Here is a 12,380-nt window from a genome sequence, read left to right on the forward strand (position 1 = left end):
TTGTTTGCTTTTTGTTGTCGACCACATCTTATTACAGTTTACCCATTTGTGTTGTCCATGCTTATGTGCTAAGCACCAACATTACTTCTAAAATGAATGTAAAAGATATCTTTCAATAACTGATTAATATCACTATCCGTATCTCTGAATGTGCCGTATACAGAGCATCCTCAACCTACAGTTAAAAGTCTTTCGTAGGAAATACTGGTAGAAAAGGAAATAGGATGCTGTGCCAACACATTACTCTTTCACACCTGTCAAATGAATAAAAATGACTTCTGCATGGTTTGGACAATCGATTTCAGCTATTACCATTAACAATACACTTAAATAAACTGACAGGTTTAAAGGGGGGTTTAGGGATGGGGTTAGGGGTTTAGACTTCAGTATTTGTTTTTATTAACCATATTTTTTTGTACAATTTGCAATGTGCAGATTCATATGAATTAGTAACGTTGTTAAATAGTAACATATCAGGTTGATCAGGTTGGATAGGTTTTGACCCAATCTGAAGATGTGACCTTGAAAGGACGCAGACTACATAGTCCACATAGCAAACTGAAGTGAGACGGAGCGTGTCCCTCCCTTGTTCAGTAGTCGGGGCAGAGATCAGTGAGTAGGCCATTTTAAGGGCTTTCTCATTCACACAAAACCAGAAATCACGTGACATTTTTGTAAGTTTGACAGAAATTGCACAAGCCAACTCAATAAACTAAATGAAACGTGACAAAATGTTTATTTTATGTATAAAGGCATTGCTAGACAGGCACAGAACTTAATCTTATAAAGAGTACATTTAATTATCCACCAAATTTTTGCAGGTATAACATAATAAATAGTGTTTGTTATATGTACTTCAAACAGAGGCCTATTTAAAAAATTAAATCAGAGTAATGTCGGTTTTGTCTGTTGTTGTTGATGTCCATTTTTAAGAATTTTCAAAAAACATGTTTTTTATTATGTTTTCATGCTTTTATTTTGTTAGTCAGCTGTATTGTTTTGTTATTATGTTTTGTTTCGTTAAAAACAACCAACAGCAGTTTAAATCATATTAATACAATTCAATTTTTATTATTTTTTAATAGAGTTATCTCATTTTGGAACCAAACTCTTCCTATATGTTATGGCTTTAATTCTTGTATTATGGGGTAACCATTGTATTAAAGCAATCAAGTTATAAAGAACAGCATCGAGTACCTTATTACTAGTTATTTACTTATTTACTAGTTTTGTCAACACAACCTTTTACTGAACTGTCATCATCAGTAAGTTGCTCATAAACACTGAAGACTGATTCTGAAGTCACTTCACATGTGTCTATTTACATGTAGGAAACCATTTGCAAACATGGCAACTTTCTTGAGGAAGCTAAAAAAGTCCCTGATGGTAGCATGATAGAAACCTCCATTCTCAGATACAGTCTTGATCAGAATATCCCTTGACCTAAAACCAACAAATGTCCATCTTAATGTATTTACAATAGAGATTTCATCATTTTGTTATCCAAGTTCTACTCAAGTAAAGGTCCAACATGAGATGAGAGATTTATGATTATGCTGCTGCTTGATATTAGATGATCTGTTTACCTGTTATTGTTCTTTAAATGAAACCGTCGAGTAGATCAACTCATAGTCTCCAGGATCTGCTTGTGATGTCTGTCAAATGTGAAATTCTAGAGTATATCATCCAGTTTGACAAATCAAGAAAAACCAAGAAAAACCTTCCAATGACATTACATTTTGTATAAAAAGCTTTCAAACTTTTGAAGACATTGCACCTGTGTCGGTTGTGTTTCACGTGAACTGAAGTGTGTTTCTTCGCTGTTAGTGTCTGGCTGCTTTGAAACAACAATGTATTTTACCACATAAACACGATGAGCTCAGAGCAAATGCTTGCACACTATTTAGAAACCATCAGCAGAGGTTATAAATAAAGGGGTGTGGCTAAAAAAAACACTTCTTGACTTCTTTCACTCACTTGTTTTCTTGATGTGGAATTTCTTGGCTTCTGTTCTGTTGGTTTATTGTTAAAAACAATTATGAGTCAATAATTGGTTCTGTTTATCACAGCCTTTTCAATTGATATCTTATTTATTCTTGTAGGCAATAACACAAGAGAATGCACAGTATGCAACAGACTTACTCTTTTTGCGCAATATCACTGCAGAACCGCTACATATCACTATTAGCACAAAAATTATTCCCAGAATCATTAGCCATAAGGCAGGTTCCTCAATATGACTGCAAAAAAAAACGAAATTATGAAATTAAGAACAGTTCTGATTGTTGTCATATGCATTTGTTACGTGAGGGATAACATACAGGCAGCCGGTTGTTATCGCGGAAATAAGCCACGACAGTGTGATCAGGAAAAAACTAGACATGAAATGTCAATTTGAAATCTTTCATTAGCTAATTTTTACCGAATGCAGACCTTCCGCGAGGAAAAGCCGTTTAATTTTGGTTTTAAGGTAAGAAACAACGTTCAGATATCACGAACAGGCAATTTGGTTTCATCATTTGAAAATATAAACAGCATATATATTACATGTTATTGAAAGATATATTCACATTTAATTTGTAAAGAGAAACCCAACATCATGCTAAAAATGATTCTCTTCATCTGGGTAAACGTGTGTTATTAGTTTTGAGAGGTTGTTATCCGGGAATAACGAACCTGCAGATGTTGCGACTGGCCAATCAGAATCAAGCGTTCCAACGAGCTGTGTAATAAGTATTTCTAAATTGATAAATATATCACTATTGTAAACAGTTTAGCATTTGAAGATTGATCGGAAAAGGTCAATGCATCACAACACAACATGACTATACAAACTGTACCATAAACATTTATGACCCTTGGAAACTTCCCTACCTTAGATTTTTTAAATGAACCGATGTGAAGGTTCCTGATAGCTGTACAGTGCTGGATGCCCTGGGAAATTATTCAGAAGTGAAACAAACCATCAATATCCACATCACTTTTATTTGAACTGATCTTTAGCTTACGTTGGCTGTTTAGAGGTCAACTCTGTGGTGGCAGTGCTGATAGTTTCTCTTTTGGCAAATACAGTAATATGAACAGGCATTTGTAGATTCCTCGCAGAGCACCAGTACCATCCTGTGTTCTCCATCTTCAGTTTGCTCATGGTCACAATCATTAGTGCTGAACTATGTTTGACCTCAACAGAAGCTCCATCTAAGGATCCAGATGTTCCATTCATACATTGACCGCCCAGTTTACACCACATCTCATCTCTTTTACGAGGTGCATGATGATGACAGTAGATGCTTACACTACCGGCCTCAATACCCATCAACATCTGATTCTCTACATAGAGGCCAGAGATACCTGAAAAGGGAGAGTGAACAAATGTTTAACTTAAAATGATTTATTTGATATATTGATGATTTTAATTTATTTAGTTTTTGAAGGAGCTAAGAATCTGAGCTTTTTTTTAAATGCAACCTGAGAGTCTGATTTCTTTCTATACATTTTATATACCCATTTAAACCCGGAGCCCTTTTTGAGCCCACACATGAAAACGCATGTCGGAACTAAAATCGCGGTAACTCATAAATTCTTTGGAACTTACGGTTGGTCTCGTATGAAAAAAGAAAAATAGCGATTATTGCTAAAAAAATCTCTCTCACACACACACACACACACAAAACATTAAAGGTATGTTGTTAGGTTTATTTTAAAAATAAAAAAGGGTTTATGTTTTTCTTTGATTTAAAAATACATTAAAAATATGGGTCGTGTTTTTATAGAAATCTGTATTCTAGAGTCTTAGACCTTTCCACTGTTATATATAATTTGTCATGATTTGATTATAAATTACATGCACAATATTGACGCAAATTAAGGTGTCCCGTATACGGAACGGGTGACACTCTCTCTAATTTCTGCTTTGAAATTCCTTTCGGAAATGTGTCAGGAATGTGTCACTTCCAGTTTACGGGACTATATTCATACTTTATATTACTTTGGTAACACTTGACTGAGCAATTTGTTAATAATCAGTTGATGTATTAGCTAACATGGCCTAACAAGGAACAATACAACATTTATTTATATTAATTCATGTTCATTCAGCATTTACTACATTATTAAAATCAATGTTGTCACTGTTAACATCAGTTGATGCACTATGAACTGACATGAACTAACATTAACAAGGATTAATAAATGCTGAAAAACTAAATTGGTCATTGTTAGATAATGCATTTACTATAATGTTAACTAACAGCATCTTATTTTGAAGTGTTACCATTAGCCTACTTTTCATATTTTACTGTTTCTTGCTATTCATTTTGCTGTTCTAGAGTGATTTGTATTTTGTACTCTCAAACTTAATCTTAAAGAATTAAAGTGATCATTTTACCTTTGGTTACTGTTAAATGGAATCCTTTAGAAACATCAGGTCCAGGTAGTTTAATTCCACACCAATATGTGCCCGTCTGGCTCTTAAGAAGACTCCTCATTTCCACCGTCAAAATATTTAAAGTTTTATTATCCGAAACAGATATTGTCTTGTGTTTCATTTGATCATCTAAGCTCACATACTTACTACTGAAAAAATACTGTCCGACACTTACGTATTTCACATGATGTACATAAATTTGATTATACCAACATGGAATTATAATAGACTTTCCTTCCTGGACAGACACTTGACTGATAGTACGAACATCTTGTGCACCTAAAGAGGAAAGAATCAGTTTATTAAATTGAGTCTGTTCATTAAATCTCCAACTATAACAAAAAATAAGTGTATGAAATTGTTTTTTGTAATATCTTTTACCATCACCTGAGATGTTTAGAAGCATGAAAATAAGAAGATGTAGATTCATTGTTGTGGCTGCGAAAGTATGAGACCACCAAGTTTTGTTTAGCACTTGCATCTCCTTCTGCACACATCGGAAAATTCCACCCCCACTTTTGTGAAAGGTTATTGGGTTAGGGCCGTATTGTATCAGTGTTACATTTTCCGATTTAGATTTGTTGACATTGATACATTTCACAAAGAATAATTGTTCGTTGTTGTTCTTGTTGAAGAACAATGAAACCTTAACCTCTCCTTATTAAAACTGTGACACATTTTAAATCATATATTAAATCAAACATTAATTTGTTATGTCCTGAATGTTTCCCCTGTTATTTTGGACTTTTACTGTTATTGTTACTTCCTGTCTGCATACCATGTTTTTGGTCTTTTGTTGGTTTTTGTGTTAATTCATTTCCCCAAGTGTTTCTTGTTTCCCTGTTATCCCAGTGTATTTAAGCCCTTGTGTTTCCTTTGTTCAGTGTCGGCCTATGTTTCAACGTTCCTATGTTGCTCGAAGATCACCTTGGTTTGTTTCGACTCTGTTTATTTAATTTAATTTGAAACTGCATTTGGATCTACTCTCAGCTTGGATTACAAATTTCATGTTAGAATATATTTATAAAACATCTATAAAATGTCTTCTCTTTTATTCCAGACCTTTGACAATATAAGATCACTGATTATCCGTGAAAACCACAGGCAGTCCATGAAGCGTGTATTGTGTGACAACCACACTTCCGGTACATGCACAAATGCTTCATGCCAGCAGAACGAACATCATCCTGTCTGCAAATATTGTAGACTGGGACCACATTTATCAAATTATTTTTAAAGTGACAAAGCACCGTCAGAAAAATATAAAAGATATAATATTGCAATATATGTTGAATATCTTATAATATAGCTGGCCTATAATATAGGTATGACTTACTGTATGGTGTCATGGTGTTCATCAACAGGAAGCTGCTCTTGATGCAAACGATTACGCAGCACTTGTGGTCACCATGCGTCTTTGGACAGTGTTCCCATGCATTACTTACACATGATGCACAAACACATTACAGGAAATTCAATTTCTCTGCAAACCCAAAGAGTTATGCAATTTATAGTATTTCATCAATGTCGCTTTCTGTTAAGGATAATGTTAAATGTCTCAGACTTGCATCAGAGTATGTCGCTCTAAGTCAAATCCAATGACTTGTATGTGTTCAGCCAAATTAAACACACATGCAGGCATATTTCACAAACGTGCTGTCAGACTTTGCAAATCCATGTTTTTTCCAGTGCAGTACCAAAGGAGGTTTTTTTCGATTAATAACAACTGTAAAGTTGCTGTTTGTTTGTGGATATATGTGGATTTTTACAGTGCTTGATAAGACAATAGTGCAATCTTGTATTACTTCCAACTAACATTGCTTAACATCCTTAAATGAAATTTTAAGGGGTGAAAATCAATACAGAGTTACCTTAAAGGGATAGTTCACCCAAAAAGAATTTGTTTTGATTTTAAATGTCCATGTTTGGGTGAATTATCACTTTAAGTGAGCGCAATGGAGAAATGTGGCATCTGATCACCTGTTAAACAACTCAAACCATTAAATGCAAGAAATGTTTTTATCTTCTTTATTTGTTTCCAAAAATACAATACTGTGGCAGACATTACAGTTTTGGTAAAAAACCCAGTCACATACTCAGGGGTATCCACAGCTGTGCTGGTTGTTGAAGCTGGATGATGAAAGATCTTTGCTCTTAGTGAAAAGGATTGAAAATGACCGAGTTACCCCAGCAGTGATATGATCCCAGTCCTTTTCTCTCAACCTTTCGTCCGGTGGAATCCTCGGGTTTCTTAAAGCGGCCTGTCTTCACAAAAATTGTCTTTTGTATAAAAGCATGCTAAATATCTGTCATCTAATGAATGGAGCCTGAACCTAAATTTCATCTTATTAAATATCCTGTTTCAGATTTGTAAAATGAGAAGCATTTGTGTTGTGTCAGACGTAATTTTTCCTACAGTTTCTGTACCGTTTCATCCCCATCAAGTCAAAAAGCTGAAAAAGTTTGTACATGCAGATGACACCTCACTCTGTACCTTTGCTGCACACCTGCAGTGCGTGATTGTGAGAAAATTGATACCTTTGGAGTTTTAAAAGCCACGAGTTTCTATTATCATCAGATTTGACAGAGAAGCAATGTACAGAGAGCTTTGTGACACATTCAAGAAGGTGCTGGAATCTATTAAAAGAAAATGCACACTATGCAACAATAGCCTTAAGAGCAATTTCACAGAATTTGGGAAGTCTACCACTTTCTGACTATAAAGCAGCCTTTTCAGTCTGTTTTTCATGTTGTTTGGATCAGAAATATCCACTAAAACGCATTTTTCCTATGCACTTAAAGTAATGACAATGTAGACGTATATATAGTGTTGAATATGAGAAAAGTATACTAGTATCAAGACAACCGTTTACTGTATTTTAGCATAATTAAGTCATTTTTCATTTAATCTTTGCATACGATACACATATTATACATATATATATATATATATTATATACGCATAACAGGCATTTTTAAGCACCAAATTATTCACCATAATGCCATTAAAAAAATGCATAACTTTTTTTCTGCAGAACACGAAATATATTTTGTTGGAGCCCATTACCTTCCATTGTATGGACACAAAACCACTGAGAATTTTCTCCAAAAACATCTTCTGTGTTTCACAGGTTTATACAGTTTTTTTATTGACATGAGAGTGAATAAATGATGACAGAATTGTTATTTTTCACTTCAATTCCTTTAATAGTTCTGTCCAATTAAAAACATACCGGCAATTCTTATGAGCCATTTTTGTCAATATATACTGTCATTAATAAATCATGCAATCCTGCCACGTATTCCATAATTTCCTCATTTTCGTTTCGTCTCCACTGTCTCTACTAACATGTATTTACTGTGAAGCTGGCTTTCCAAGAATGCAAAACTGTGAAAAATGATAAATCTGAATTGAAATTTGATTATACAAAAATTGTGAATGCTTTTTAGGAGTCAAATAATAACACAAGAGTCCCTCAAAAGCTTCACTTTAAAATGTTCCAAGACAGAGAATAATCTGATAGGGTTCATCTAATTCTGGTCTCATTAAATTCTCTGTACAGCAGTAGAGTTATCAGTTCTCTAGAAGACAAGGTCGTCGATGAGCGATCACACCATGTTCTAGGTCAGTTACTAAAAACGGTGGTCTCTTAGTTTTGCCTGTCAGGGGTTGTTGCTGGGAGTGAAAACAATGTAAAATGAAGGCATCTCACAGCATACTAGTTCTCAGCGAACGTCTGTGAAGCTCTTGCAAACCACAGACGCTGTGAAAGACAAAATCATTTTGAGAGATTTCCTTTCTTATTATGGTTTAGCAGTCAAAACTATTTTGAAATAAATTACTTAATATTTACTTAATACATTTTGTCTTTAAATTGTAAAAATGTGAAAGATACTTTGACAACAAATTGGAATAAATTTATTAATCTATTGAAATTGAAATTCCTTCCATACCCTGTTGTCACCCAAAAATGAAAATTCTGTCATCATTTACTCGCTCTCTTGTCATTTCAAAACCTTAAGACTTTCTTTCCTCCGCAGAACACAAAAGAAGACAAGTTGAAGAAAGATGGTAACCGAACAAGTTCACTTCTATTGTATGGACACAAAACCAAGTGCAAGTGAATGGGAGCCAGTTTACAACATTCCTCAAAATATCTTCTTTTGTGTTCTGCGAAAGAAATAATGTTTAAAATGACAAGAGGGTGAGCAAATTATGACAGAACTTTTATTTTTGGGTGACCTATCGCTTTAAAACAATTTTGCAACTGACATTATATCTGTTAAGTGCTCTGATTGGCCAAATCGTGTTTCTTACAGTCGCTACACTAAAGTTTCCCAGTAAACCAGTTAAAAATATAAAGCAAAAGTAAAAGTGGCAAAAATCATGTGAATAAACAGCGACATCCCCTAGTGTCATTATTTAGAAATTGTGTAACCAGTATATCAGCTGTCATTGTGATGAAATCCTCACGTAATATGATCACATTTATTATTATCATATAAAAAAATGTACATGGGAAGCATTATACACATGTGACGGACAGACAGGAAACAATAAGGCCCCTCTCATGCTACACAGCTGCCTAAGCAAAATAATACTGTCGGGAAAAGGTGGCCCTTCATGTGCTTTAAGCAAATACACAACATTTTCAGGTCAAAAACACAACAAATAATCTGTAAAAAACATTTCAGAATTGTCATCATGCAAACATAGCTTTAAAAATGGCACGTATGTTACCATCTCAAAATATAATAGTTTGTTTCTCTTATGGACATAAAGATTTCATTTTGCAAAAATTCATATTAAAAAAAAATCTATACACACATACATATATATATATATTTATAAACTTTATAAGCAAGGCATAATGTGTTTACCACTTTATAGATAAGTAGTACGATTGTCATATTTGTATACATGGCTGAGTTCCTCTTTTTTCTTCATTGCAAAAAATCTTGTGTTCCAATAAAGTTATCTGAACATCCTTTAAACAAGACACGTCTGCCTCGGAAACATATACGACAATATTTGTTTAGTTGAATGTTTTGTTTTAAAAAAAATAGTGTGAGAAACACAAGTCAATTATAAAGGTAGATTTCCAGTATCTTGTTTTAAGGATGTTTAGACGTATTTACTGGATGACAAAAGGAGAAAAATACTGATCAAGAATCTTCTTTGTTTTAGCAGTGTTTGTTTAAACTTATAAACAGAAAGGATCAATATAAACGTTTTTTTGTCTTTCAGCTCTGAATGCAAAGTCCTATTGTGATTTCTACGTTCATCAGGCCTTTTTCAATGAAGGTCTAACATTATTTTGAAAGCTAATATGTAAACCCAGTCTCACGGCAGTTCGTGGCATAGACACGAAATTTGGAATCTATTAATTTGCGTTCATGGACACAACCTTTTTTATGTCACTCAGCACGACTTTCAACACAAAGACTGGGTGTGTATTTACATTTATATATTTATAACCTGCTATCAAAAGAAGTTGTAAAATCACAGACGCAAAGGCTAATTTTGCCAAACATGTGAGTTTCATGAGGTGACAAAACGATGATAAATGGCTTCCCTAAACCTGCCCCTAAACGTCACAGGGGAAAAGTCAAAACATACCAATGAGATCGTAGGAAATAGTAATTCACACGAATGAGCCACCTTGTCAAACAGGTATGAATTCCCATCAGATTACGTTGATATATACTTATACAAATGAAAGATACAGCGTATTAAAATACATTAGATTGAAAGTCATGCTGGGTGACACCAAAAAAGGGGGTCAATTTGTGTCAGTAAACAGGAATTTATAGACTACAGTTGGTGACCACGTTAGGAGTTCCTGTGAGACTGTGACGGATATGTGCATGAGTAATAAGGTCAGTGAGACATCTAAAAGCAGCAGTCGTCTTACGTCTAAACCCGACATATGAGAACATCTTTGTCCAAGGCTCTCGCGTCTTCCATTTCCTCTTTTGGTGTCTCCAAAGCTTATGTAATGGCCGTCATCGTACAATTTCCTTTCATAGAAGTCTTCAAACGTGAGAGAAAAAGTTACGTCTCCAAGTCCAAAGTTTTCCTCATTGGAAGTGGGAATTAGATTGTCCATGATTGTCGAGCCAACGTCGACTGGAACGGATTCCCGACGAGACCTCGGAAGGTCAGAGGTCAAACAGGAGGTGCTGTTGCTCGGCAACAGGGGTTATGATGCGAATAGGAAAAGAAGCAGAGGGAGAAGCGACAGAAAGAGAGAGAGAGACCGTGGGGCGGCAGCAGCAGAACTTATGGTGGAAAGTTTGACTTCAGAGTTGAGGAAGGCAGACAGGGGAACATGTGACACCAGTGTTGGGCTTCCAGAGTTTATGAGCGAGTCGATCTTCTCTGCCTCTTTACTGCAGGCTTCAATCTGTGGACACGGGAGACAGCAACACATCTTTTAGTTGTACTCTCTATGCTCTACAGAAATAGGCCATTAAGTCCTTGTAGACAGCTTTAATATTTTTAGGCAAATTTAAGGAACATCTGGAACATGATGCAATCGCGAGAAACCGTGCGCCGGGGAGCGAAGGAGGTGCTGTCTGGGAATACAGACACTACACTACAGGTTCTCATTAATAACTTGATGACTGAATTAGCACAAGAACAACATTTCCAAGAATAATAGGTCTTAAACAGCTTTAGTCGTACACATTTATAATGTCTTTCACTACACGGAAACAATGGAAATCAGAAAAAGGGATTTAGGAAAAACAGCCCTACTTATCTTCAGAGCTTGACTAAAGCAATTCAAATAAAATGATAATTAAATATAATAATAATATATTTCATAATTATTTGGTTTAAATTAAATAAAAACAATAAATGAATTTTCTAAAGTGATTAAAATAAAAAAATCTAAGATTTATATTAAAAAACAAGTGGATAGTGGATTAGTGACTATGTTTGGTTCTACTATAACAATAGATTAAATATTAAATTAATGTAATATTTTATTGTATATTAATTGTGTTAAATGAAATTAAAACTACTGGACAGTGATAGATTCTTGGTCAACCGGAAGTTACGTTTGGGCTACATAATGTTTGTTTATGTTGTCGCCGCTAAAACCCTCTATATAGCTCATCTTACTAATATTAATGTTTCAATCATTTTAACGTAATTTTTATTCAAATTATTTAAAAGGTGAATAACTTTAATCTGAATGTGAATTACTGTCCACGTGAAACACACAGAAAGATGATTTAGACAGAAAACTGCAAAATAAAGAGCAAACACACACACCTGCAGAGGTGTAGGCTGCTGATCAACAGGAACTATAAGGATTATAATGTCGGAATCGATGCTCAGGTACCCAAAGATGTCACACTGAGGAACAGAGATGTGCAACCGCAGGATTTTCAGGATGTCGTGAACGGTCACAGGATTATTCCTGTTCAGCTGAGAACACACACAAACATATACAGCGTTATTATAAAAAGACATGCCACAAAACAACTAGTGTACATTTCATTTTCTGAAGGAAATCAGAATGGATTTTGGCTTTCAAAAACTAAGCACAAGGCCTCTGTGTTAAACGCGGCTGCCAAATTGTTCTGGCGGTTTTTATGTGGTTGTTCTGGGTGTTGGCGGCCTCAAACATAAAGTTTCTATACACGATGGTACTTCCTTCAATGCTATGAGTCTTATAATCTGCCAAATGATATGAGGTATATTCACGTGTGTAAAGAATGCAGGAGAAATTACAAATCTCATTCCAAGCGTTTGTTCACATCCCAATGACATTCCACAGCAACAATAAACTTTATCATAACGCATAACCACTATATTTATAACATTTAACATCAGCTTCTTCTGTATTGTACTGCATCCAACTAACCTACTACATATGATAATATCCACTTTTTGAAAGTCCTATAAGCATTTTATTGAAAAGAGAACGCCACCTAAAGATAA

At 34.7% G+C, this 12,380-nt stretch overlaps 2 protein-coding genes across 3 annotated transcripts in view; both read right to left on the reverse strand.

Moving 5' to 3' along the window:
* Positions 1 to 827: 827 nt before the first annotated feature.
* On the reverse strand, positions 828 to 4,919 carry LOC130413470 (uncharacterized). Of its 2 annotated transcripts, none has more exons than XM_056738709.1 (9): positions 4,814 to 4,919; positions 4,388 to 4,705; positions 3,009 to 3,351; positions 2,875 to 2,934; positions 2,143 to 2,240; positions 1,978 to 2,012; positions 1,778 to 1,834; positions 1,587 to 1,655; positions 828 to 1,443 (listed from the first exon to the last, which is right to left on the reverse strand). In XM_056738709.1, the coding sequence occupies exons 1-8, from the start codon at positions 4,905 to 4,907 to the stop codon at positions 1,590 to 1,592; spliced, it is 1,071 nt and encodes a 356-aa protein (XP_056594687.1). In that variant the 5' UTR covers positions 4,908 to 4,919; the 3' UTR covers positions 828 to 1,443; positions 1,587 to 1,589. The 2 variants fall into 2 exon arrangements, with proteins under 2 accessions (XP_056594687.1, XP_056594686.1); XM_056738708.1 differs by having other exon boundaries at positions 1,778 to 1,837.
* A 3,982-nt stretch (positions 4,920 to 8,901) lies between these two features.
* The window catches only part of reck (reversion-inducing-cysteine-rich protein with kazal motifs), a 42,720-nt gene continuing 39,241 nt past the window's right edge, over positions 8,902 to 12,380 (reverse strand). Inside the window, exons 20-21 of the mRNA XM_056738713.1 lie at positions 11,709 to 11,864; positions 8,902 to 10,833 (exon numbers count right to left, since the gene is read on the reverse strand). Of these exons, the coding sequence (XP_056594691.1) occupies positions 10,630 to 10,833; positions 11,709 to 11,864 (360 nt within the window). The 3' untranslated portion in view covers positions 8,902 to 10,629. The remainder of the gene's footprint in view (positions 10,834 to 11,708; positions 11,865 to 12,380) is intronic.

The sequence above is a fragment of the Triplophysa dalaica genome, chromosome 23 (genome assembly GCF_015846415.1).
Source record: "Triplophysa dalaica isolate WHDGS20190420 chromosome 23, ASM1584641v1, whole genome shotgun sequence".
Lineage (NCBI taxonomy): Eukaryota > Metazoa > Chordata > Actinopteri > Cypriniformes > Nemacheilidae > Triplophysa > Triplophysa dalaica.

Coding starts and splice junctions, on each gene's coding strand:
- LOC130413470 (XM_056738708.1), bottom strand. CDS start 4,907: ATGCAAGTGCTAAACAAAACTTGGTGGTCTCATACTTTCGCAGCCACA. Junction 4,706..4,813: donor CATGCTTCTAAACATCTCAG/GTGATGGTAAAA, acceptor TTTCCTCTTTAG/GTGCACAAGATGTTCGTACT. Junction 2,241..2,874: donor GTTCATTTAAAAAATCTAAG/GTAGGGAAGTTT, acceptor TTTTTTTTGCAG/TCATATTGAGGAACCTGCCT.